Raw genomic sequence first — 27,867 nt, forward strand, 5'->3', positions numbered from 1 at the left:
TCAGCCTGTCAGTGCTCAGACCATACACCACACACTGCATCACATTGGTCTGCATGGCTGTCGTCCCAGAAGGAAGCCTCTTCTAAAGATGATGACCAAGAAACCCGCAAACAGTTTGCTGAAGACAAGCAGACTAAGGACATGGATTACTGGAACCGTCTCCTGTGGTCTGATGACACCAACATCAACTGATTGGGTTCAAATGGTGTCAGGCGTGTGTGGGGGCAACCAGGTGAGGAGTACAAAGACAAGTGTGTCTTGCCTACAGTCAAGCATGGTGGTGGGAGTGTCATGGTCAGGGGCCCCATGGTGGTGGGAGTGTCATGGTCAGGGGCCCCATGGTGGTGGGAGTGTCATGGTCTGGAGCTGCATGAGTGCTGCCGGCACTGGGGGGCTACAGTTCATTGAGGGAACCATGAATGCCAACATGTACTGTGACATACTGAGCAGAGCATGATCCCCTCCCTTCAGAGACTGGGCCGCAGGGCAGTATTCCAACATAACGACCCCAAACACACCTCCAAGACCACCACTGCCTTGCTAAAGAAGCTGAGGATGAAGATGATGGACTGGCCAAGCATGTCTCCAGACCTAAACCCTATTGAGCATCTGTGGGACATCCTCAAATGGAAGGTGGAGGAGCGCAAAGTCTCTAGCATCCACCAGCTACGTGATGATGTCATGGAGGAGTGGAAGAGGACTCCAGTGGCAACCTGTGAAGCTCTGGTGACCTCCATCCCCAAGAGGGCTAAGGCAGTGCTGGAAAATAATGGCGGCCACACAAAATATTGACTCTTTGGGCCCAATTTGGACCTTGTCACTTAGGGGTGGACTCACTTTTGTTGCCAGCGGTTTAGACAATAATGGCGGTGTGTCGAGTTATTTTGAGGCGACAGCAAATTTCCATGTTATACAAACTGTACACTGACTACGTCACATTGTAGAAAAGTGTAATTTCCTCAGTGTTGTCACATGAAAGAGAATCAAATATTTACAAAAATGTGAGGGGGGGGGGGACTCATTTCCAGGAGATACTGTATATGTAAACCCTCACTTTGTGAAACAACCCATAGTTTGAAAAATAAATGAAAAGTAGAACATGTGTATAAATATTAAAAACAACATTGTAAGTTTTTACATAAGTGATCACGTACCCTCTGTTCTCAGATACACAGAGATCTGGGTGGAGAAACAGCAGCATTGAATGGATGTGCAGGGGGGAGGAACTTGTCAGCACAAACCTGCTCATTTCACTAGCTCCCAGCACAGCCAGAAAACTGACCACGCTGTGCTTGCATGCCTAGTGTGGTCAGTTTTTAATGGGAAAGCAGAGGGACTGGCAAGAACACCAGGACTTCACACAAAAGAAGCAATTGAAAGAGAACAGGATTCATTTAAATAGAAGTACATGGTACAGCAGACACATATCAGAGATATGAAATGTTAGGTTTACATAATCTTTAAATACACTCACCCTGCACTTTATGTAGAGTGCACTTGTGCCCAGACAATTGTCTTTAAAGTATTTACATACAGTGAGGAACAGAAGTATGTGAACACCCTGCGATTTTGCAAGTTCTCCCACTTCTCCATCATGGAGGGACTGACATTCACATTGCAGGGGATTCCCACTCTGAGGACAGAATTCAGGAGATCACATTGCAGGGGATTCCCACTCTGAGGACAGAATTCAGGAGATCACATTGCAGGGGATTCCCACTCTGAGGACAGAATTCAGGAGATCACATTGCAGGGGATTCCCACTCTGAGGACAGAATTCAGGAAATCACATTGTATGATTTGTAAGGAATGTATTTGTCTCGCACGGCTGAACAGAAGTATTTGAACACCTAAGAAACAGCAAGAATTCTGGCTCTCAAAGACCTGTTACTGCGCCTTTATAAAGTCCACCTCTACTCCACTCATTCATCTCACTTAGTAGCCCCTGTCTGAGCTCTTTAAAGACACCTGTCCACCCCACAGTCAGTCAGGCGCCAACTACTACCATGGGCAAGACCAAAGAGCTGTCAAAAGGCACCAGAGACAAAATTGTGGACCTCCACAAGGCTGGAAAGGGCTACGGGGCAATTGCCAAGCAGCTTGGTGAAAATAGATCAACTGTTGGAGCAATTGTTAGAAAATGGAAGAGGCTAAAGATGACTGTCAGTCTCCCTCGGACTGGGGCTCCATGCAAGATGTCCCCTCGTGGGGTATCACTGATGATAAGAAAGGTGAGGAATCAGCCCAGAACTACAAGGGAGGAGCTGGTCAATGACATGAAGAGAGCTGGGGCCACAGTTTCAAAGGTCACTGTCGGTAGAACACTACGCCGTCATGGTTTCCAATCATGAATTGCACGGAAGGTTCCCCTGCTCAAGTCATCACATGTCCAGGCCCGTCTGAAGGTTCCCCTGCTCAAGTCATCACATGTCCAGGCCCGTCTGAAGGTTCCCCTGCTCCAGTCATCACATGTCCAGGCCCCTCTGAAGGTTCCCCTGCTCCAGTCATCACATGTCCAGGCCCGTCTGAAGGTTCCCCTGCTCCAGTCATCACATGTCCAGGCCCGTCTGAAGGTTCCCCTACTCCAGTCATCACATGTCCAGGCCCCTCTGAAGGTTCCCCTGCTCCAGTCATCACATGTCCAGGCCCGTCTGAAGGTTCCCCTGCTCCAGTCATCACATGTCCAGGCCCGTCTGAAGTTTGCCAATGACCATCTGGATGATCCAGAGGAGGCATGGGAGAAAGTCATGTGGTCAGATGAGACCAAAGGAGAACTTTTTGGTCTAAACTTCACTCGTGTTTGGAGGAAAAAGAAGGATGAGTTGCATCCCAAGAACACCATCCCTACTGTGAAGCATGGGGGTGGTAACATCATGCTTTGGGGGTGCTTTTCTGTGAAGGGGACAGGACGACTGCACTGTATTAAGGAGAGGATGAATGGGGCCATTTATTGTGAGATTTTCAGCAACAACCTCCTTCCCTCAGTCAGAACATTGAAGACGGGTCATGGCTGGGTCTTCCAACATGACAACGACCCGAAGCACACAGCCAGGAGAACCAAGGAGTGGCTCCGTAAGAAGCATATCGAGGTTCTGGAGTGGCCTAGCCAGTCTCCACACCTAAATCCAATAGAACATCTTTGGAGGGAGCTGAAACTCCGTGTTGCTCAGCGACAGCCCCGAAACCTGACAGATCTAGAGGAGATCGGTGTGGAGGAGTCGGCCAAAATCCCTGTTGCAGTGCAAACCTGGCCAAGGACTACAGGAAACGTCTGACCTCTGGAATTGCAGACAAAGGCTTCTGTACCAAATATTAACACGGATCTTCTCAGGGGTTCAAATACTTCTGTTCAGCCGTGCAAGACAAATACATTCTTTACAAATCATACAATGGGATTTCCTGAATTCTGTCCTCAGAGTGGGAATCCCCTGCAATGTGATCTCCTGAATTCTGTCCTCAGAGTGGGAATCCCCTGCAATGTGAATGTCAGACCCTCCATGATGGAGAAGTGGGAGAACTTGCAAAATCGCAGGGGGTTCAAATACTTCTGTTCCTCACTGTATTAAAAATCACCCAAAAAAAAGAGCTACAAAACAAGCTGTCACTGACCTCTGTAATTGCTTGTACTGTGAAGTAATTAATCCTCAAAAATCACGATAGGAACTCAAAGAGCTAATTCACGCTCAGTGCAACGACCTACGTTTGCTGCACTGCATAAATGCCAGTGACCACTAGGGCGCACAGAACCATAGAAAACAGTCCTGTTCACACTGCAACGCAGCTGGGAGGTGCGGTGTGCTGAGCGGCAGTAAAATGCAGACATAACATTTCATTGCGGAACACAGCAAGGCATGACATATCAGCACATAGCAGTACAGCACAGACGCACATCATAGCGCCCCCTAACTGCAGCTCCATGTAAGAGCGTGTTCTCACAGGCGTACTGCAGCATACATCCGTGTGAAGGCCATGTTTGTCCACATGAGGATGCAAAGACTTTCCATGCATCCAGGTGCAGGCAGTCCCTTTTATGTCAGTTGGGACTCAGCGGCTGCATGAACACAGTGCTGCTCCCAATTCGATGAGTGTGCAGCCCTGCACTCTTGTGCATTCCCATGCAGCAAACACAGTCCTTGCATGGCTGTGCGCTCCAGCAGGTCTGTGTGAATTAGGCCTTGCTAAAGGCAAATAGACTGTGCACTTTGCAAGAGCAGTTGCTTCAGAGCTTAGTAAATGAGAAGATGTTTGCTGACTTCTATCATCCAATCATGTGCAAGTTAAAAGTCTTTTTTCATGTTCCCTGCATGTGATTGGGTATTCTTTGCATAGTGAAGCTTCATTGCATTTACTGAGCTTTGGAAAAAGTGCACTTGCTGGATGCAGCTGCACTTACAAAGTGCACAGTCTTTTTCCCTTTATTAAATTCACCCCACTGTGTGAATGGGGTGTAAAAGGGAAAGGAGCTGTGATTTCAGTGCACCTGTTGAGCTTTAAAGACACATTTCTCCACAATGCCTGCATCTACAGAGGTGAAGTAGGGCGTGTTTTAAAGTGATTTAGGCTTGCTTTAAGGCCCTCCAACCATATGAATGGGACAATTTTACCTGTACCTCAGCTTACCTAGCATTGTCATCAATTACAGGAGTCAAGACCCCCCCCCCCTCACGCCATATGATTGAGCTGAGGTGTCGATCAGTTAGTACATACAGAGAAATGATTATGTTACCTCCATACTCCAGCTGGAAGTCTTCCTGGAGAGGTGCAGTGAGAGACTTATGTTGGACTCTACAGGAGAAGGTCCTCTCTCTGTCCTCCTCAGTGGGTATTAATGTTACTGAGCTCCTCACATTGTATGTCCCATCCGGGCTTCTCTGAGGTTTCTCCAGGATAACTTTGTCCAGTTTCTCTCCATCCCGGAGCCATTTAATTTCAATGTCCACCGGGTAGAAACCAGAAATGACACTACGGAGGATATTCTCCCTGTTTTTAACAACCAATTTTTCTGTGATGGTAATCTGTGGAGAAGCTGAAAAATATATTATACATCATGTTCTGCCAGCATCATAAACATCATTTAACCACTTTCCTCCCAGACTTTTGTCAAACAATGGCTGAGTGGGAGGTCTCCCATCCTGGGTGGACGTCATATGATGTCATCCCAGTTGCCTGCCTCAGGCGTGACTTAACCCCTCGCCTACTGGGCACTTATACCCCCTTCCTTACCAGGCCAATTTTCAGCTTTCAGCGCTGCCGCACTTTGATTGACAATTGCGCGGTCATGCAACATTGTACCCATATGAAATTTTGATCATTTTTTTCTCACAAATAGAGCTTTTTGGTGATATTTAATCGCCACTGGGCGCTTTACTTTTTGCGCTATAAATTAAAAAATGTGCAAAAAATTAAAAAAAAAAAAAAAAAAGTTTATTTGTTTCTTTTATAAAATTTTTCAAACAGGTATTTTTTCTCCTTCACTGATTTGCGTTGATGAGGCGGCACTGATGGGCACTGATAGGCGGCACTGATAGGCAGCACTAAAGGGCACTGATAGGCAGCACTGAGGTGGCACGGATAGTCAGCACTGATAGACAGCACTAATTAGGGGTCACGGATAGGCGGCACTGATATGCGGCACTGATAGGCGGCACTGATAGGCGGCACTGATGATGGGTACTGATAGACGGCACTGACTGGCATCACTTCTGGGCACTGACTGGCGGCACTGACTGCCACAACCCCTGGGCACTGACTGGCAGCACTGCTGGGCTGCACTGGTGGGTGGGCACAGGTGGGTGGCACTGGTGGGCACAGGTGGGTGGCACTGGTGGGCACAGGTGGGTGGGCACAGGTGGGTGGCACTGCTGGGCACATGTAGGTGGCACTTCTGGGCACAGGTAGGTGGCACTGCAGAGTGGCACAGGTGGGTGCATTGCTGGGCACAGGTGGGGGCACTGCTGGGAACGGGTGGGCGCGGCTAGTGGGCGCACTGCTGGGCGGAACTTGCGGGTGTCACTGCTGGGCACCGATCATCAGGGCACTGATCATCAGTGCCCTGATGATCGGTGCCGATCCCCGCTCTGACAACTGCCGGTTCTCGGCAGTACTTTCCTCACGATCTGACAGTGTGAGGAAAGTGCAGCCGAGAACCGGCACTTGCATTTCCCTGTGATCAGCGTGTCATTGGACACCGCTGATCACGTGGTAAAAGGCCGGTGGGATCGGCCTTTCACCACATCACGTGATCAGCTGTGTCCGTAGGACACAGCAATCACGGAGATCGCCGGGTGCGCGCCCCCTGGGGCGCGCAGGAGAGCGCGTTCTGGGAGGACGTCATATGACGTCCACTCAGAACTGGCCGGCCGCGGTGAAGCCGTCATTCAGCTATGCGCGGTCGGCAAGAGGTTAAGAAGGCCATAGATGGATCTAAAATCGGCCAATTTTTTGGATGAAAAAAAAAAAAAAAAAAAAAAAAAAAATCGGCTGATTTTCGGGCCGTTAGTGGGTTAATAGGTCGGCCATTTTTTGGGGATTTTGCCACTTTTTTTATCGGTAAAGTTGCAAAAACATCAGCTGATTTTGCCGATCGGCCGATTTTCCTGGCAATGATGAGCAAATCGGCTGATCTTTTTACCAATAAAAAATCTGCGCATGAGCCGTGACCTGGAAGAAGAGGAGGAAGAAAAGGAAGAAGGAGGAGGAAGGAGGAAGAAAAGGAAGGAGGAGGAGGAAGGAGGAAGAAAAGGAAGAAGGAGGAGGAAGGAGGAAGAAAAGGAAGAAGGAGGAGGAAGGAGGAAGAAAAGGAAGAAGGAGGAGGAAGGAGGAAGAAAAGGAAGAAGGAGGAGGAAGGAGGAAGAAAAGGAAGAAGGAGGAGGAAGGAGGAAGAAAAGGAAGAAGGAGGAGGAAGGAGGAAGAGGAAGAAGAGGAAGAAGAGGAAGAAGAGGAAGAAGAGGAAGAAGAGGAGGAAGAAGAAGAAGGAGGAAGAGGAAGAATTCCAGTCCACTTTTATATTTGACATGCACAAGTATTGTGGTTGCAACATTGTATCTATTTGTATCTGAATAAAAACATCTGTATACAAATACTGTAGATACAATGTTGCAACCGCTATACTTTTTCATGTCGAATATAATGGAGCTCTCTGCAGGGACACTCCGCTATTATATTTGCCGGCCGTAGACGGGACAAAATTTTTTTTACCGTTGGTGGTAACGTCGGCCGATTGAACGACCAATTTTTTTTTTTTTTTTTTTTTTTTAAACAGCCAGTTTTTGCCCCATCTATGGCCTGCATTAGTGGCCAAGCTGCAACATGATCTGTAACCTACTGTGTCCAGAGTAGGACAAGGTGGTGGTTGGGGGGGGGGGGGCAGGAGAGACAGCTGTCCCAGATGCAGCGTTATGTATGTGTGAGGGGGGGGTATGTGGTGAAGACTATCACTATCCTCACCTAAGTACTATCCTCACACACTTTCCAGTTGAGTGGCTGCCATCCAGTGGACTGTGGCTTCATGTCTTCTCTGACAGTTACTGCTTTCAAACCCCAGCCACTTAACCACTTCCCGACCGGTCGTTGCATACAAACGGCCGGACGGTGGCAGTGCAGGGTCCGGTGGCCGTTTATGACACAGTGAAACACCGATCGTCGGACGGGACCTCTGTACAAGGTCTCGATCATGTGACCACTAATTGGCCAATCAGTGATCACATGCAAAGTAGTAAGCAAGATGTCACTTGTGACATCATTGCTTACTACGTGTGAAATCTGTGAATGATCACAGAGGTCACATGGTACAGGGCTATTCACAACAGCCTTGTACCATGTGACAAGCTGTAACCAATCACAGCTCACTCAGTACTTCTCAATGAGTGCAAGAATGCACACAGAGAGAAAAAGAAATGATTGCTTTTACACCCATATAGGATGTAAAAGCAATGTGTAAAAAAAAAAAAAAAAATCTTCACCCCCTACAAGTAGTACAGTGTCACCATGGAGACACTGTACTGCTAGGGTGACAGTATGTAAAAAAAAAAAAATAAGTAAAAAATATAAAAAAATAAAATTGTAAAAAAAAATGTTTAAAAATTATAACTTTTGGTTATAAACTAATTTTTTTTTTTTTTTTACTAAAAAGATAACGGAATACATTTTGGCAAAGATTTATGATGAAATATTATTTATTTGCAAAATTTTATAAAAAAAAAACCACTTTTTTTCAAACTTTTTGGACTTTTTCATTTACATAGCAAAAAAATAAAAATCCCAGCGGTGAATAAATACCACCAAAATAAAGCTTTATCTGTCTCAAAAAAATGGTAAAAAATTAATTTGGGTACAGTGTTGCATGACTGCGCAATTGTCATTCAAAGTGTGATAGCGCTGAAAGCTGAAAATTGCCCTGGACAGGAAGGGGGTAAAAGCGTCCGGACTGGAAGGGGGTGAAAGCGTCCGGACTGGAAGGGGGTGAAAGCGTCCGGACTGGAAGGGGGTGAAAGCGTCCGGACTGGAAGGGGGTGAAAGCGTCCGGACTGGAAGGGGGTGAAAGCGTCCGGACTGGAAGGGGGTGAAAGCGTCCGGACTGGAAGGGGGTGAAAGCGTCCGGACTGGAAGGGGGTGAAAGCGTCCGGACTGGAAGGGGGTGAAAGCGTCCGGACTGGAAGGGGGTGAAAGCGTCCGGACTGGAAGGGGGTGAAAGCGTCCGGACTGGAAGGGGGTGAAAGCGTCCGGACTGGAAGGGGGTGAAAGCGTCCGGACTGGAAGGGGGTGAAAGCGTCCGGACTGGAAGGGGGTGAAAGCGTCCGGACTGGAAGGGGGTGAAAGCGTCCGGACTGGAAGGGGGTGAAAGCGTCCGGACTGGAAGGGGGTGAAAGCGTCCGGACTGGAAGGGGGTGAAAGCGTCCGGACTGGAAGGGGGTGAAAGCGTCCGGACTGGAAGGGGGTGAAAGCGTCCGGACTGGAAGGGGGTGAAAGCGTCCGGACTGGAAGGGGGTGAAAGCGTCCGGACTGGAAGGGGGTGAAAAGCGTCCGGACTGGAAGGGGGTGAAAGCGTCCGGACTGGAAGGGGGTGAAAGCGTCCGGACTGGAGGGGGGTGAAAGCGTCCGGACTGGAGGGGGGTGAAAGCGTCCGGACTGGAGGGGGGTGAAAGCGTCCGGACTGGAGGGGGGTGAAAGCGTCCGGACTGGAGGGGGGTGAAAGCGTCCGGACTGGAGGGGGGTGAAAGCGTCCGGACTGGAGGGGGGTGAAAGCGTCCGGACTGGAGGGGGGTGAAAGCGTCCGGACTGGAAGGGGGTGAAAGCGTCCGGACTGGAAGGGGGTGAAAGCGTCCGGACTGGAAGTGGTTAACAGCCAACATGAAAAGCATATTACACATGTGCAAATACCTTCCTGCTGTATGACAGCAAACAATTGAGCATGCATGCAAACCATGGGTAGGCAGACTGAGGGGTGAAGAGCAGGCACAGGGCTGTCTACTCATTCTATGTCATGTATTATCAGGGAGGGCAGTTCTGGATCCTATTTCTGGGTGCCGGACGAACCCATCCTGGTACTGCAATAGGGGATTTGTAAGGCATAAACAATGCATATGACATCAAATAAAATTGGCTAATAAGTAAAAACAATGCTATGTCAGTGTGCTGCAACTGTTTGGGCTGCAAACACAACTTGACATTTTTCTTTTGTGCTCGCCATTGAAATACATTAAAAAAAAAAAAATCACCCCTTGCGCACTGTGGTTCCTCCCACTGACTCCTGTGTTACTAAAGGCTATAGGAGCTGGTGAAAAGATCCACAATTCATGGCAGGGGAGTCTTAAGATAGGGGCGCCCAGACAGCGACAGGGTTCCCTTTTAGTGGGAATTGTTTTGAGAACCATCTGTTTAGGCTGATGATTACATTAGAATTTGAAAGGCGTTTTCCGGTGGCTATATGCTCACATAGCACTTAAGCAGGCCATAGACAGGTCGAAAATCGGCCGATTTGTCGGGCGAAAAAAAAATTGGCCGATTTTCACACCGTTAATGGGTTAATTGGTCAGCCATTTTTCGGGTTTTTGGCACATTTTTTTTATCAGTGAAGTTGGAAAAAAATAGTCCGATTTTGCTGATTGTCCGATTTTCCCGGCAATAATGGGCAAATCGACCAATCTTTTTACCAATAAAAAAATCTGCGCATGAGCCGTGACCTGCAAGAGGAAGAAGAAGAAAAAGAAGAATTCCAGTCTACTATTATATTTGACATGGAAAAGTTTTGCAGTTGCAACAGTGTATCCATTTGTATCCAAATAAAAACATCTGTGTCCGAAATGGATACAAATAGATACATTGTTGCAACCACTATACTTTTTCATGTCAAATATAATAGCGGAGCTCTCTGCAGGGACAGAAGTAATTAAATGCCGGCCGCAGATGGCCAATCTTTTTACTGATAAAAAAATCTGCGAGGAGAAGGAGAAGGAGAAGGAGAAGGAGAAGGAGGAGGAGAAGGAGAAGGAGAAGGAGAAGGAGGAGGAGAAGGAGGAGGAGAAGGAGGAGGAGAAGGAGGAGGAGAAGGAGGAGGAGAAGGAGGAGGAGAAGGAGGAGGAGAAGGAGGAGGAGAAGGAGGAGGAGAAGGAGGAGGAGAAGGAGGAGGAGAAGGAGGAGGAGAAGAATTCCAGTCCGCTATTATATTCGACATGAAAAAGTCTTGCGGTTGCAACAATGTATCCATTTGTATATGAATAAAAACATCCATATCTGAAATGGATACAAATAGATACATTGTTGCAACCACTATACTTTTTCATGTCAAATATAATAGCGGAGCTCTCTGAAGGGACAGAAGTAATTAAATGCCGGCCGTAGATGGCCAATCTTTTTACCGATAAAAAAATCTGCGAGGAGAAGGAGGAGAAGGAGGAGAAGGAGGAGAAGGAGGAGAAGGAGGAGAAGGAGGAGAAGGAGGAGAAGGAGGAGAAGGAGGAGAATTCCAGTCCGCTATTATATTTGACATGAAAAAGTCTTGCGGTTGCAACAATGTATCCATTTGTATATGAATAAAAACATCTGTGTCCGAAATGGATACAAATGGATACATTGTTGCAACCACTATACGTTTTCATGTCAAATATAATAGCGGAGCTCTCTGCAGGGACAGAAGTAAATAAATGCGGGCCGTAGACGGGACGAAAATCGGCCAATTTTTTTTACCGTTAGTGGTAACGTCAGCCTGTTGAACGACCAAATTTGTTTTTTTTTTTTTTAAACGGTCGGTTTTCACCCCGTCTATGGCCTGCATGAGGCTCCTTGCACATGGACATCCTAATTTACTGATGTTTGACGCCCATGTGCAAAGGGACAAAAAGTGTGTGTAAAGACCTGAGTAATGTTGAGTATAGGCGAGTAAAGGTGTGTAATCGTATAGGCGAGTGTAGGTGAGTAAAATTCTTCTTCATTGCCAGTATTGTAATATTCTCATTTGTACTTATGACACTTGTGTGCAAGGAGCCAAAATGAGTAAACACGCAAGTGAATTACTGTACTCAAATGAACAATTTTCTATTTTTGTTTTTACTGCTCTGTACTCAATAGTGTATTACTGAGCTTTACTCAGCTGTGTGCAATGTCCCATAGACAATAATGCATCTCATTTCAGATCAGTACATAATTAACTCCTCTGTGGGAATAAACACCAAGCTCTTGTTGAATACTTTGAGCTGTGTACCTTGTATATCCAATGTGATCCCCTTCTCCTCCCTCTTTGGGCTGTACAGTATGGAGCACTTATAGATTCCTCTGTCCATTATAGTGATGTTTGATATAGACAGATCAGCGATTCCATCTTCTGCCCGGCCTGTATATGACGTACGTGGATCTCTCGCCATCACAGCTGCATCCTGAGCATTCAATATTGCCTTTCCCTGAAAGTACCAGGTTATAGCAAGCAATTTCTGATTGATAGGAGGGTTACTGACTGTGAATGAGCAGGGTATGGTCACATTTTCCCCCATCATGGCTTGATGGGATGAAGGAGCAGTCAGCTGCAGAGAGTGACCTATGGAATAATAAACATTGTAGTTATGTTAATAGTTTTTTGTACCCAATTGGCAGAGGAAAACTATGAATGATTCCAGAAAGAGGGACTGACATTTGGTAAATCCTGATTGAAGCATGTAGTTATTGAGGACAGGAATATGTACTCAAAAAATCCAAACTTTAACAGTACCTATGTCCAAAACTATTGTACAAAAAAGGATGTTTACTTGAGGCCTACAGTGGACTTTCATGGTACTGTGGTACCCCCCTGGGATCTCTGTTGTTTCAGGCGCCACCTGATATTTGTCTGGGAAACCGCACTATATCCTAGTCGCCTGCTCCGAGGGTCGACCTGCTGGAGTCCAAAGAACCCAGACTGGGGACCCAACTATCAAATAGTGAAGCTTCACACACAGGGGCAGACTGACAACTCATGGGGCCCACGGGAAATGGGGATCATGGCGCTTCTGTGTCCTTGCCCAAACTCAAAAAAGCCTATGAAAAAGGTACCAGGGGCATCTCATGGGGTCCCCTACTGACCCTGGGCCCTCAGGCAGTGCCAGAGTTTCCAAATGGTCAGTCCGCCCTGTTCACACAACAGGAACAGGTGAGATCTTTGCCTTTTGGGTTATAACAGTCAGTCAGGACCTCTTAGCGGAATTTGAGAGAAGGGGAGCTCGATCACCTCCCGAGGGGCCCTTGAATTGGATGATTGTGCATCCATGGGCCATACCTCCAGGTAATCAGTAATTTTGGGCTGGAAAGTCTGGTGTGTATGTGAGTGAATGAGATGCTGCTCAGCAGAGAGGCCAGAGTTGACCCTGTGTAGGTGCAGTTCTTGTACTGGGGCTGATATCGTTCTGTACCGAGTCACCGATAAGGGGCAGCGCTGGTCTTTTAACTCTATTGTGTCAAGGACTCTGGACCCCTTAACAGGTTCTCAATCCAATCCCCTATCCCTCTGTGTCTGTCTTGGTGTCTCTAAGGAAACAATATGGGTGGTAATCAATCAGTTCAGACCCCCTTGGAGTGCCTTAGAGTGCATGATCAGTAATTTCAGGAGTGGGTTTTGGAAAACCTGCAAACTGAAACTCAGTTCTAAAAGGTTAGAAACTCTGAGAGAAAGGCTGGCCCCATTATGGAAAATGTTGGCTGCCCCAGGGTACGTTTGATTTAAAGACCATTGACTGATTGCAAGAAATATTAGGTGTATAGAACACTAAGGAGATGTATATAGGACAGTATATATAATACACATATATTGTGTACACGGATCTCTCCGGATACATTACCTGTATTGATGGAATGTATAGATAACATGAGTTGTGCAGGAGATGTATAGAGGATAGGAGAAGTACAGCTGATATACACTATGAAATGTATAGATGACAAGGTAACACTACAGCCCAAAAAGTAACAAGCGCATCTTTTCTCAACCTGAGGAGACAGACCTGCCTCCTCCGTATGTTCAGGGATATACAGTCAGGTCCATAAATATTGGGACATCAACACAATTGTAACATTTTTGGCTCTATACACCACCACAATGGGTTTGAAATAAAATGAACAAGATGTGCTTTAACTGCAGACTGTCAGCTTTAATTTGAGGGTATTTACATCCAAATCAGGTGAACGGTGTAGGAATTACAACAGTTTGCATATGTGCCTCCCACTTGTTAAGGGACCAAAAGTAATGGGACAGAATAATAATCATGAATCAAACTTTCACTTTTTAATACTTGGTTGCAAATCCTTTGCAGTCAATGACAGCCTGAAGTGTGGAACGCATAGACATCCCCAGACGCTGGGTGTCATCCCTGGTGATGCTCTGCCAGGCCTCTACTGCAACTGTCTTCAGTTCCTGCTTGTTCTTGGGGCATTTTCCCTTCAGTTTTGTCTTCAGCAAGTGAAATGCTCCATCGGATTCAGGTCAGGTGATGGACTTGGCCATTGCAGAACATTCCACTTCTTTGGTTGCTTTTGCAGTCTGCTTTGGGTCATTGTCCATCTGCACTGTGAAGCGTCCAATGAGTTGTGAAGCATTTGGCTGAATATGAGCCGATAATATTCTCGAAACACTTCACAATTCATCCGGCTGCTTCTGTCAGCCGTCACATCATCAATAAATACAAGAGAAGCAGTTCCATTGGCAGCCATACATGCCCACGCCATGACACTACCACCACCATGATCACTGATGAGGTGGTATGCTGAGGACCATGAGCAGTTCCTTCTCCATACTCTTCTCTTCCCATCACTCTGGTACAAGTTGATGTCGGTCTCCTCTGTCCATAGGATGTTGTTCCAGAACTGTGAAGGCTTTTTTACATGTCGTTTGGCAAACTCTAATCTGGCCTTCCTGTTTTTGAGGCTCACCAATGGTTTCCATCTTGTGGTGAACCCTCTGTATTCACTCTGGTGAAGTCTTCTCTTGATTGGTGACTTTGACACACATACACCTACCTCCTGGAGAGTGTTCTTGATCTGGCCAACTGTTGTGAAGGGTGTTTTCTTCACCAGGGAAAGAATTCTTCGCTCATCCACCACAGTTGTTTTCCGTGGTCTTCCGGGTCTTTTGGTGTTGCTGAGCTCACCGGTGCGTTCCTTCTTTTTAAGAATGTTCCAAACAGTTGTTTTGGCCACGCTTAATGTTTTTGCTATCTCTCTGATGGGTTTGTTTTGTTTTTTCAGCCTAATGATGGCTTCACTGATGGTGACAGCTCTTTGGGTCTCATCTTGAGAGTTGACAGCAACAGATTCCAAATGCAAATAGCACACTTGAAATGAACTCTGGACCTTTTATCTGCTCATTGTAATTGTGATAATGAGGGAATAACACACACCTGGCCATGGAACAGCTGAGAAGCCAATTGTCCCATTACTTTTGGTCCCTTAACAAGTGAGAGGCACATATGCAAACTGTTGCAATTCCTACACCGTTCACCTGATTTGGATGTAAATACCCTCAAATTAAAGCTGACAGTCTGCAGTTAAAGCACATCTTGTTCGTTTCATTTCAAATCCATTGTGGTGGTGTATAGAGCCAAAAATGTTAGAATTGTGTCGATGTCCCAATATTTATGGACCTGACTGTACCATGGGTGAACGAGGGACAGATTCTGACACCCCTAGTTGTGACACTTTCAGAAATAGCCGTAGGATGGGAATTGGGGGCACAGCAACAACTGATGGGCGCACAGATCAGGTGTTCACTTCCACCCCGAAGGACTCCAGTGCCAATAATCAGACTCTTGTCCTATCCTTCAATGTACCCATGCAAATGCCCCTAAGGGAACAATTGATAGGAAAACACAGGACTCTAACCTACACTCCCTTCACCACAACCGATTTACTCAACTGGAAGACCCATAACCCTTTTTATAGTGAGAAACCACAAGCTGTGACAGAATTTCTCCATGTGATAATCCAGATCTATAACCCCACCTGGTCTGACTGCCAGCAATTTCTACGCACTCTTCTTAACACAGAGGAAGGACACAGGATAGCCCAGACAGCTTTTAAGTATGCCGGAGAGCTGAGAAAAGATAGAGCTGACTCCCAGACCTGGGTGGAGGAACATTTTCTAAAAAACGATCCCCTAGTGGGGTCCAAATACAGAGGGGGATATGGAAAAACTTGAATTTTATCGGACAGCTCTTGTAGTGGGAATGAAAACATCTGGCAAGAAGCCCACAAATCTCAGTAAGACACAGAAGTTCTTCAACAGCCCAATGAAAGTCCAGGACAGTTTTATGAGAGACCATGTGAAGTTTTTAGGCTATATACCTGGTTTGACCCTGAAGCAACTGACAATCGGATGTTATTTAACACTCTTTTTGTTAGTCAGTCTACGAGGGATATTAAGAGGAAAATTGCAAGAGTAAGAAGGATTCATTGGTATGAACATTTCACAGTTGTTAGAAATAGCTACGAAAGTGTCAATTGGGATTGAGAAATAAGGAGAGGAGAATCAGAGAATGAAAAAGGAGATGGATATGTTAGCAGAAGCTCTGACGGAGAGATCCAGAAGGACCAGGAATGTTTACACGGAAGGAGCCTAAGAAAGTGGAAAAATAAAGAGATTATGTACCGAGTCTGGGAAAGGATCAGTGTGCATATTGCAAACAGGAAGGATATTGGAAGGGAGAGTGTCCCCAAAGAGGACCTGGGAGACAAGGACCCATGAGAAGGGAACCACAAGAAGGACAAGTTCTTAATGGACGATATGAAAGGAACAGGCAAGAAGACAAATATGCTGATTTTGTTGGGCTAGTAGGCTCTGTGTATCTAGATGAGGATCAGTACTGAAACCGACAGGGCTCCATCCCGCTAGGCCCCTGGGAGCCCATGGTCACTTTTGCAACTACTGTGGAGGGCAGGCTGTAAGGTATCCAGGAAAAAGGCTCAGTTGTGCCAAAAGACTGTAAAATATCTGAAATTCAGAGTATGAAAAGGCCAGAGACAGTTGGGAGAGGGCAGGAAAGAGGCTGTTTGCCAAATCCCTACACCAACCACCAGGCATCAAGTGTGTGAATTCCTGGGAGCAGCCAGATTCTGCCAGATCTCAATATTAAGTTTTGCCACAGAAGCCAAGCCCCTCTATGCATTTACAAAGGGGAGAGAGAAAGAACCATTCTTACGGGAAAAACAACAAGACCAAGCATTCCAAGACATTAGGACTCCCTTAATGCAAGCCCCTGCCCTCGGCTTAACATTCTGTAAAAAAAAAAACTACTATCTGTATGTCAGTGAGAAATGGGGGATAGCAGTGGGAGTGCTGACGCAATACCTGGGGTCATGGCAATGCCCGGTGGCATACCTTTCCAAACAACTGGATACTGTAGCTCAAGGTATGCCATCTTGCCTGCGGACTATCGCAGCAACAGCCCTATTGGTGGCCGAAGGTGACAAGTTGTCACTGGGTCAAGAGATCTATGTCAGAGTTCCACACCACATTCAGGCATTGATTAATTTTAAGGGAAATCACTGGTTTACTAACAGCCGGATGGTCAGATAACAGGCCATGCTGTGTGAAAATCCTCAAATCCATTTAGGGACTGTTAACACTCTGAACCCCGCCACCCTGCTCCCCACCTCAAAACAACCCCTAATACATGACTGCCTCCAGGTAATGGATGAAGTCTACACAAGTCGGCCAGACTTGAGACAGTTCCTTGGGAAAGCCAGATGTTGAATACTACACTGATGGAGCAGTTTCCTAAAGGATGGAATCGGCTATGCCGGTTATTCAGTGGTCACACAAGAAAGGTGATGGAGGCAACAGCCCTACCACAAGGGACCTCTGCACAAAAAGCGGAATTAATTGCCCTGCCCCGAGCATTACAACTAGCTGCAGGCCTAAGACTGAATGTTTATGTGGACTCTAAGTATGTCTTCCTGACTCTTCATGCTCATGGAGCCCTGTTCAAGGAAAGAGGACTCATCACATCCAGGGGGGAAAGAGCATCAAGTATGGGACAAAAATACTAGAACTTTGGAAGCAGTATAGGTCCCCCCTGGAGTTGCAGTAATACACTGTAGGGGTCATCAATAGGGAGACTCCCAGGTGGTTAAAGGCAACAGAAAAGCAGATCAAGCAGCCAGAGAGGAAGCACTCCAGTGGTCCCCACAACAGATTATGGCCCCTCTGTTCCCAGTACCACTCTCTGAATGGGACCCAATCTATACAAAGGCAGAACAAGAATGGATAGAGACTGAACCTGGAAAGTACAGGAAGACTGGTGGTGTCAACTTTAAGATGGAAGAATTGTCATTCCAGCTGCTGTAGCAACTGAATTAGTGACAGAATTCTACAAGGGAACACACACAGGCAAAATGGCCATTGAAAAGGCCCTAGAGAGAAATTTTGTACATTCCCCGAATACCCAGGCTAGCACAAGCAGCAGCCAGTAGATGCGTGGAACAACCCAAGACAAGGGCCTCTACCAACTCCCAAAGTACAAGCAGTAGGGGCCTCCCCAATGGAAGAATTAATGGTCAATTTCACGGTTATGCCCCCTTCAGGAGGATATCAATATTTGCTGGTGGCTGTCTGCACCTATTAGGGCTGGGTGGAAGCCTGGCCTACATGAACTGAAACTACCAGAGAAGAGGTCAAATGCCTAATACAGGAAAGTATCCCTAGATATGGAATTAGCTCCTCCATAGGTTCAGACAATGGTCCTGCCTTTGTTCACAAGTGCCTTCAGGAATTAGCAACCGCACTCAAGACCACTTGGAGGCTACACACCGCATACAGGCCTCAAAGTTCTGGAAAAGTGAAAAGAATGAACCACACCCTAAAGTTACAACTGGCAAAACTCTGTCAGGAAACCCAAATGAAGTGGACTTTGATGCTGTCCCCTTTTGAAGTACTATATGGTAGGCCCCCACCCATCTTTAGAGGTATCAAGGGAGACTTACACCATAAAGGGAGGGTGGTGAACCATGAACTGTTACAGAAATTGGGGGAGAATATGCAGGATATAGGGAAGTGGGTTCAAGAAAAATTCCCCATAAGCCTGTCCAACCCCCGACATCCCTTTCCACCGGGAGATGCAGTGTGGGTAAAGGAGTGGAGTGTAACCCCTTTAGGGCCCAGATGGAGAGGTCCTTACACTTTTCTGCTATCTACTCCCACAGCCATTAAGGTGGCCGAGGTGACCCCCTGGATACATCGCTCTAGGGCAAAGCAAGCTGCCGATTCCTGGCTGAGTAAATATAACAAAATTGGTTAAAAAAGCGGGATGGCCAAAAAAATGTGTAATAATTGTATCCTTAAAAATGGAGTCCCAAAATTTGGATAACGCCAAAATTACAATTAGATAAATTCAGCCGACTCACCAATTGTGAAACAAAAGGTGGTGTCTTCAGAACCAAACATCATTCTAGAAAGAAAAAAAAAAGGGAAAACCAGGGGAAAAAGATCCCACTGGCCTAGGGGTTCCAATGAGGACAATCTGCAGCTTGAAAAGAAAAACAAAAATGTATTGCAAAATCAAAAAGCAAAGAAAAAAAAATCATAAACAAATGATATCTGACACCTTCACCACCAACCTCCCTCTTAGATTGTAAGCTGGAAAGAGCAGGGCCCCCGAACCCCTCGTGTATTGTATTGTTACTGTATTGTCTCATGTTCTGTCCCCACTATAATGTACAGCGCTGAGCGAACCTTCTGCCGCTATATAAATCCTGTATAATAATAATAAAACAAAAGACAACGCGGTCATGCAGAAAGACAGCCCACTCTCTGAAGTCCCGGAACCTCAGATAATATACCTGTAGACCAACAGGGACAGAATGAAAAACCTAAGGTGGGTATATGAAACATAAAGAAGTCAAAAATTATACATGAAGGCAAGAAAAATAAATTCAACAAAAATAGTACAAGATGACAAAGTGCAGGCTGTTCAAGCAATGAATCAAAGATGGATATATGCTTGCTATAGATATATGAATCAATATAATATAAGGCCAGACGTGATGCCATGCCATCAATGTGGTATAAATGGATGAATTCCCAAAGGGGTAAAGATCACTCCCATCTGCCTATGTCTCCTATCTTCAAAATAACGTCATTTCGAGGAAAGTTCTGCATCGCATTTGATGCTATAATGTGGAGAGGCAAGGAGTGAATGACTTGAATAGATTGCGACAACACCACTCAGTTGATGATTAAGACATCCGTAGCATGCTTCTAAATGAAATATAATAAACTCAAAGTTCAAATTCCTGTGTCTGGACTTTGCACATAAACTTGATTCATGTCATTCAGTTATGTCCACCTTGTGTAGGTCATACGAAAATTGATATTAATATAATGACTGCCAATGAGCCCATTAGCTGAGCATTTCGCCAAATAGAGAGGCGTATAAAGAGCACCCCACTGGGTGCATTTAACTGTTGAAAAGCCCCTTGTTGACAAAGTCCGGAAGAGACGAAACGCGTCCAGGGCACGCGACGTTCCCGGAAGTGCTGCGGCAGCCATTTTGGATTCTGGAATCCCTGTGTGTTGGAGGTCTGGAGAGTAACGGTGCACTTCAGGTGTCCCCCAGAGCTACAAAGTGATAGTGCTGGATAGGAGTAGCAAGGGGGAATTACCTGGTGATCGGGAGACCCTCTACACACGGAAAGGGGACTGTATACTGGGCATGAGGAGTTGGATGCTGTCTTGCTGATCTTATCGTTTTTATATGTAAGTGGCTACAATAAATTTTATATATGATTATAATTCACATACTGATTCCTGGTCTGTTTGTGAGGTCCTGAGGAACAAGAGGACACCAATCTAAGGACACTCTGTACATATGTGGTTGATTACAAGCTGGAATCTGTTTGTTTTAGGGTAATTATGCACTTTATATATAGTTTGCAATGATATTTATTAATTTTCTTTCTCACATGAGTGCTGTGACACTGGAGTGTTTTTTTTGCATGAGTGCTGTGACACTGGAGTGTTTTTTTTCATGATACACGTGTGGCACTTTAGTTCTGGGATTTAAAAGGTAATATACTATGTTGAGATTTTGTTTTTTTGAGGTATTTGAAGAGCACCTGTGATTGATTTGCATCTTCTTCAGTGGAGTAGGAAGCGTCTTCCTATCAAGAAATTGATCTTTGTTTGGACACATTATTTGGACACTTTGCATATTGGGACTTTATTTTATTTTTGTTCTTTTATATATATTTTTGGGTAATCTCTTTGGGTCTTGATTTTTTCACTATAATTGTGGGTTTTTGGGTTTAAGTCAATGAATGTATGTTTTATTAGTACTTCTGGGGAAGGATATTGATATGACTTTAAGGGATTTCTGAGGATTTTATATATATATATATATATATATATATATATATATATATATATATGTGTGCCGATACTTATTCTGTTAATAGCAGTATTGAGAATAATGAATAATAAGCACGATATGGTGTAGCACAGCAGACACTGAGATAAACTGATGGAAGCACAGTGAGAGATTTCATATGAATTGCGGATCACCAGCCATATATAGTGGATAATTGATCAACACATGAAGCTGCTACAATAAAGTCATTGTTATACACAACTGGTGCACATTCATGATATTGCTCACCGCATCCGCCCCTCTTACTGCATGTGGACACAGATCCTCAGGTATGTTTCCACTGGGAAGGGATATTTTCTGTATAGGATACTGACTCCAAAGTGTGGTGTGCAGGTAACGGTGGATCCAGTGCCTGCAGAGTGGGCAGCTGGACATCCCATTGCCATCAAGTGCTGGTATTTCAATTGCCCAGAGGATGAGTAAATGCAAAGACTATGCTGTGTGCAGCTGTGCGGCCAGACCATGGAGCGGCATCTGTGTCAGCGCTTAGATCCGTATGTGCGCTGGCATATCCATGCAGAGAACGCAGGGAGGTAGAACGGTCGGAGAACCGGCCTGAGCTGGGACAACACAGACGCAAATGTGACGTCAGCGCATTTCGCCCACAGAGTCACGTGGGCTTCTTCAGGATAAGGAAGCCATGTTTGCGAGTCCTTTATAGCCCAAAAGAGCCTCATTTTCAATAATCATTAGAAACATGGCCTCCGGTCAACATCAAATAAGAGTAACTTTAATGAAATCATAAACAAACGTCATCTTAGTAAAATGATCTGAAACAGAAAGTAAGGCTTTTCCAACTTCTTGCTGTCTTTCTGCATGACCACGTTGTCTTGTTTTACCTTTCTGTTGGTGGTGGAGGTGTCAGATATAATCTGTTTATGATTTTTTTCTTTGATTTTGCAATACATTTTTGTTTTTCTTTTCAAGATTGTCCTCATTGGAACCCCTAGGCCAGTGGGATCTCTTTCCCCTGGTTTTCCCTTTTTTCTTCCTGGCTGAGTAAAGCAGACCCTCAAGACCCCTTAAAGCTGAAGCTGACCAAAGAGATCAGAAGGAAGGACTCCAGCTCTGCTTTCAACACATACCTGGAAGCTGTTGAGGAAATGTGAGATGATAGAAAAGTATACATCTGACCAGAAGAAAGAACTCCAGCTCTGCTCTAGTCACACCTGGAAGCTGACTGGTCAACGCACAGCGAAAGATGGGAATTTACATCAATATGATGCCGGATAAAAATGTTTTAATAAAATTGCTGGTAGCTATAATAATCACCCTGACTAAAACGATAGGGGGAGGGCAGATCATGTGACCCGTGTATCTAGACTACTAGAGTAGAATCTGTAACCACTAGAATTATTATTATTATACAGTATTTATAAAGCGCCAATAGTTCGCTCAGCGCTGTACATTACAGAGGGGGACAGGACATGTGACAGAACAATAACAATACAATGTGATACATGAGGGGATCGAGGGCCCTGATCCTTGGAGCTTACAATCTAGGAGGGAGGGGATGGTGGTACAGGAGGAGATAGCTGTGGGGGATGGGGTGGTAGGAAGAGTGGAGGAGGTCGGCAGGTTAGCAGGGGGTGGGGTAGGCTTCCCTGAAGAGATGGGTTTTCAGGGTGTGCCTAAAGGAGAGGAGAGTAGGTGACAATCTGATGGGTTGGGGCAGGGAGTTCCAGAGGATGGGTGACACCCTGGAGAAGTCCTGGAGGCGGGCATGGGAGGAGGAGACCAGGGAACTAGAGAGAAGGAGGTCTTGTGAGGAGCGAGTGTGCGTGTTGGGTGGTACTTGGATATTAGGTCGGTGATGTAGTTCGGGGCAGTATGGTGGACAGCTTTGTACGTCAGTGTTAGGATTTTGAATTTGATTTGATTAGAATGTTACTATGGTATTCTCATTATCAATGTGAAGGCACAGCAACTGAATCGTGTACATAATGAAACATCTTATTCAATGTGCACTTTAGGGAACCAGGTAACCTGGTATGACCCCACCTATAGATCCACTAAAACCTGGTTGACCATACAGAGCTACGGCTCCACAGGCAAGCTGATAAACTGTACCATACTAGCTAATCCCAATGCTGCAGTGAGCCTGATATTTGATGTATGCTCTGCTATTAACCTAAACTATTCCCCCAGGAAAGGTTGTGGGGGGGGGGTAGAATGGGAAAGGGGTACCTGGCAAATGATAAGTATATTTGCCCAGGGAAGCTAGGAAGGCTGCAACCCATGTAATCGCCATGTGGAAATATCAACCGCTAGCTGTCCAAGATCATCTAGACTGCCCTTAGCCCCTTATGACTTAGGTGGTCAGTGGTCAATTGGTGATGCTATCGTAGCGAAAGGTTGAGTGAGATGAAGCATCAAAGGGGGGGAATGTGGTAGCACCCAGATATGGCAGAGTTCCCCTTTAAACTCTAACCCTTATAGCAGCCTGTGTTTGCAAAAGCAAGGTTTTTGGCTCATCCTCCCCCCTCCCTTATTTCCTGTGAGTATTATATTGTATTATATTGTACCGGTTCATAGCTGGTATTCTTATCTGCAGCTGCTGTCCCAGGTTATTCTGCAGAGTTTAGGAAGCCTTTTGATAGTAATAGAAAGTGAAAGAAGTAATGTATGCCTTGTGACGTAAGTAATGTATGCCTGTGATCATTGGTATATATGCTTGTAAAAAGTTTTCTATAACTCACTTAGCAAATGAGAGCATAAGCCGTCTGTTGGGTCAAAACAGCACCGTTTTTATTAAATCATTTGTTTTCCTCAAGTCAGTGTCCGGAGTTCTCTGGTTTGCCGAAATTGCTACTACAGTAACACATGGTAAACATTTCCAGGTAGTACTTAACTACTTGCCGACTGCAGATAGCCGAATGACGGCTGCACTGCGGCCGGCCAGTTCTGGGTGGACGTCATATGACGTCCTCCCAGAACGCGCTCTCCTGTGTGCCCCCGGGGGCGTGCACCCGGCAATCTCCGTGATCGCTGTGTCCTACGGACACAGCTGATCACGTGACGTGGTAAAAGGCCAATCACGGTGGCCTTTTACCACGTGATCAGCCGTGTCCAATGACAGGCTGATCACCGGGAAATGCAAATGCCGGTTCTCGGCTGCACTTTCCTCATGCTGTCAGATCGTGAGGAAAGTACTGCCGAAAACCGGCAGTTGTCAGAGCGGGGATCGGCCCCGATCATCAGTGCCCTGATGATCGGTGCGCAGCAGTGCCACACACAAGTTCCGCCCACCTGTGCCCAGCAGTGCGCCCATCTGTGCCCAGCAATGCACCCTCCTGTGCCCAGCAATGCGCCCACCTGTGCCACCCAGCAGTGTCACCACCTGTGCCCAGAAGTGCCACCTACCTGTGCCCACCAGTGCCACCCAGCAGTGCTGCCAGTCAGTGCCACCAGTCAGTGCCCAGCGGTTTTGCCAGTCAGTGCCCAACAGTGCGCCAGTCAGTGCCCAACAGTGATGTCAGTCAGTGCCACCTATCAGTGCTGTCTATTAGTACCCATTATCAGTGCCACCAATCAGTGCCGCATATCAGTGACACCTATCCGTGACACCTCATTAGTGCTGCCTATCAGTGCTGCCTATCCGTGCCACCTCATTAGTGCCGCCTATCAGTGCCCATCAGTGCTGCCTCATCAACGCACATCAGTGAAGGAGAAAAATTACCTGTTTGAAAAATTTTATAATAGAAACAAAGAAACTTTTTTTTTTTTTTTTTGTACTTTTTTTGCTTTTAGCACAAAAAGTAAAGTGTCCAGCAGTGATTAAATACCACCAAAAGAAAGCTCTATTTGTGAGAAAAAAATGATAAAAATGTCATATGGGTATAATCTTGTATGACCGCGCAATTATCAAAGTGCGACAGCGCTGAAAGCTGAAAATTGTCCTGGTAAAGAAGGGGGTATAAGTGCCCGGTAGGCGAGGGGTTAATTACACTTTTCAAATACCCATATTGTGAAGTGAAAAAATGCTGCGCTACATGAAACAATGGCATAATCCTTATATAACCAAAAAACAAAGTGAAAAAATAAAAATATATATATATATGTAGAAGAAAATAGTAGAAAGAATATATTAACATTGGAATTAAAAAAGGTAAATTATATCAATATGGAATCAATATATTCCAAAGTCTACATCATCGCACTTCATGTGTAGCCCTGGGAAGTGAGTGATTCAATTGGAGCTGTTATTATACAGGTATGACCAAAAACGTATCAAAATTTGAGAAAAAAAATACATACATACATACATACATACATACATACATACACAATAACAGCACTCACAAAAAACAACTGAAACTAAAATAAATAATAAAAATAATAATAATAAACCAACCACCAAATAAAATAAGATATGTGTAGTACCAAATCATAATTGATCCTCAATAAAGTCCATATAAAGAATATATATTATTATTATTATACAGGATTTATATGGCGGCAGAAGGTTCGCTCAGCGCTGTACATTATAGTGGGGGACAGAACATGAGACAATACAGTAACAATACAATACACGAGGGGTGCGAGGGCCCTGATCCTGGGAGCTTACAATCTAGGATCTTATAGAATCTATATATGATCTTCAATCAATGAAGTTATGGAATCTTTTTCAAATCCTCCACCAACATAAATGCTCCAGTGCTCAACACCCCATCAAAGTGCAAACTCACCAGATACTGGTGATAAACCAGCATATCTTTAAACTCAGTGGATGTGAAAAGAATCTGCAGCATATCATTAGCAATCAGCAGATGATCCCGGTGAAAATCATATAAAATCATTATTAGCAAGGGTTCCCTGAGACATAAATATTTTTGCAAGGGTTCTGTGGGAAACAGGTTGAGAAAGGCTTGGGGGATGATTTCCTAATATTGGAGAGTGACCAATCTGGTGCAGCTCTGTATAGGAGCCAATCCCATTCCACATTGTATTGTCAAAGCTTAATTGAACAAGTTGAAGTTAAAGGCTGATTGGCTAACATGTGCAGCTGCACCAGATTTTGTGTTCTGCAGTTTTAGTAAATCAACCCCACAGTGTTGCTGAAAACTAAATAACCAATGACATTGACTTGATCTGACACGTTCGAAGTCTAGAAAATTCACAATTTTAACATGCTGAACTTTTCAGTTGTACAGCCTCAATCCATCCTTGATATGACCTCATTATTCTCATTTTACAAAGACTCACAATTATTTTATGAGGAATGTTATGATATTATATACAATTTGTTACCTAATGTCCTATATGTAGACGGCTTTCTGTGTGATCAGCTCTGCTGCAGGTTAGGAAGGAAACTGAACCTCCTGTCCCTCTAACTACTACAATCTAAAACAGCAACGGGCAAACTATGGCCCGGCGGACCTTTTAATCCGGCCCGTGGAGCGTGATGGTCAGGAGACCGGTGTACATTACATTACATTACATTATATTGAGTTTATATAGCGCCAAAGGGTTTGCTCAGCGCTGTACAATAGAGGGGGGGGACAATACATGAAACATTACAGCAACTACAAACAGCACACGAGGGGTTAGAGGGCCCTACTCTTTCGAGCTTACAATCTAGGAGGGAGGGGGTAGTGGTACAGGAGGAAGTGGCTGTGGGGGATGGAGTGGTAGGAGGAATGGAGGAGAGCAGCAGTTAGGTGAGGGTGGGGTAGGCTTCCCTGAAGAGGTGGGTTTTCAGGGAGCGCCTGAAGGTGAGGAGGGAAGGTGACAGTCTGATGGATTGGGGTAGTGAGTTCCAGAGGATGGGGGAGGACCTGGAGAAGTCTTGCAGACGTGCGTGTGAGGAGGAGACCAGGGAGCAAGATAGAAGGAGGTACTGTGAAGAGCGAAGGGTACGGGTAGGGTGGTACTTGGGAATCAGGTCGGTGAGGTAGTTAGGGGCAGTGTTGTGAATGGCTTTGTAGGTCAGAGTGAGTAGTTTGAATTTGATGCGTTGGGCGATAGGGAGCCAGTGGAGGGAGAGGCAGAGGGGGGTGGCAGAGGTGGAGCGGCTGGTGAGGTGGATGAGTCTGGCAGCTGAGTTCAGGATGGTCTGGAGCGGGGAGAGCCTGCACTGGGGTAGGCCGGTGAGGAGGGAGTTGCAGTAGTCAAGGCGTGAGATAATCAGGGAGTGCACAAGTAGTTTAGCGGTGTCTGGGGTAAGGAAGGAGCGTATTTTGGCGATATTGCGGAGGTGGAGCCTGCATGTGTTTGTCAGTGATTTGACATGAGGTTGGAAGGAGAGGTTAGAGTCCAGAATGACCCCAAGGACTTTGGCTTGCGGGGCGGGATTGATGGTGGTGATGTTAGTAGTGATGGATAGGATGGGGGGGGGCGCGGGCAGGAGGGAAGACGAGAAGCTCGGTTTTGGAGAGGTTGAGTTTGAGGAAATGGAGCGACATCCAGTCAGAGATGTCGTTTAGGAGGTGAGAGGTTTAGGAGATCTCCGCATGTGCCGGAGATCGCCGATCGGCTGCTAATGCCTGAAACTGGCACATGCGCAGATACGTCGAGGGGGACAGATCCTCATAGTAGACAGATTTTCATGCTACACCGGAACGGCGCGGGACACGGCGAGAGGAACGTGCGGAGCAAAGGTAAGTGAATTGACACAGGGGGGAGTTGGGGACTTAATATGGTGGATGAATTACTATAGGGGGGATGAATTACTATATGGGGGATGAATTACTATATGGGGGATGAATTACTATGCTTACTATGGGGGAATATTATTATACTTACTATGGATGACACATACACATCATTCATCTACTCTTGGTCCGGCCCCCGGGTCCAATATATGAACCCATTGCGGCCCTCAAGTCAAAAAGTTTGCCCACCCCTGATCTAAAACAAAACTCTCAGTCTTCTTACTGTTCCCATCTCTGACTTCATAATGTCAGAATATTTTTAATATAATTACCTGTTTGTTTCAGGCAAAGAAGGAGCAGAATTCGGACAACCATCATGTTCTCAGGTGTATAATCTGAAC

The 27,867-nt window shown here is 45.7% G+C and overlaps 1 gene segment (V, D, J or C); it reads right to left on the reverse strand.

Annotated features, from left to right (window-relative positions):
* Window positions 1-4,471: 4,471 nt before the first annotated feature.
* LOC149430921 (immunoglobulin kappa constant-like) lies at window positions 4,472-5,026 on the reverse strand (the record flags this gene model as incomplete). The annotated part of the segment is given in 2 exon segments: window positions 4,472-4,521; window positions 4,727-5,026. Coding segments are annotated over 2 exon segments (350 nt in total), but the record flags the coding sequence as incomplete, so codon positions are not given.
* Between the last annotated feature and the right edge of the window lie 22,841 nt (window positions 5,027-27,867).

The sequence above is a fragment of the Staurois parvus genome, unplaced genomic scaffold, assembly GCF_062004578.1.
Source record: "Staurois parvus isolate SC_StPar_1 unplaced genomic scaffold, SC_StPar_1.0 ptg002408l, whole genome shotgun sequence".
In the NCBI taxonomy this organism is placed as follows: Eukaryota; Metazoa; Chordata; class Amphibia; order Anura; family Ranidae; genus Staurois; species Staurois parvus.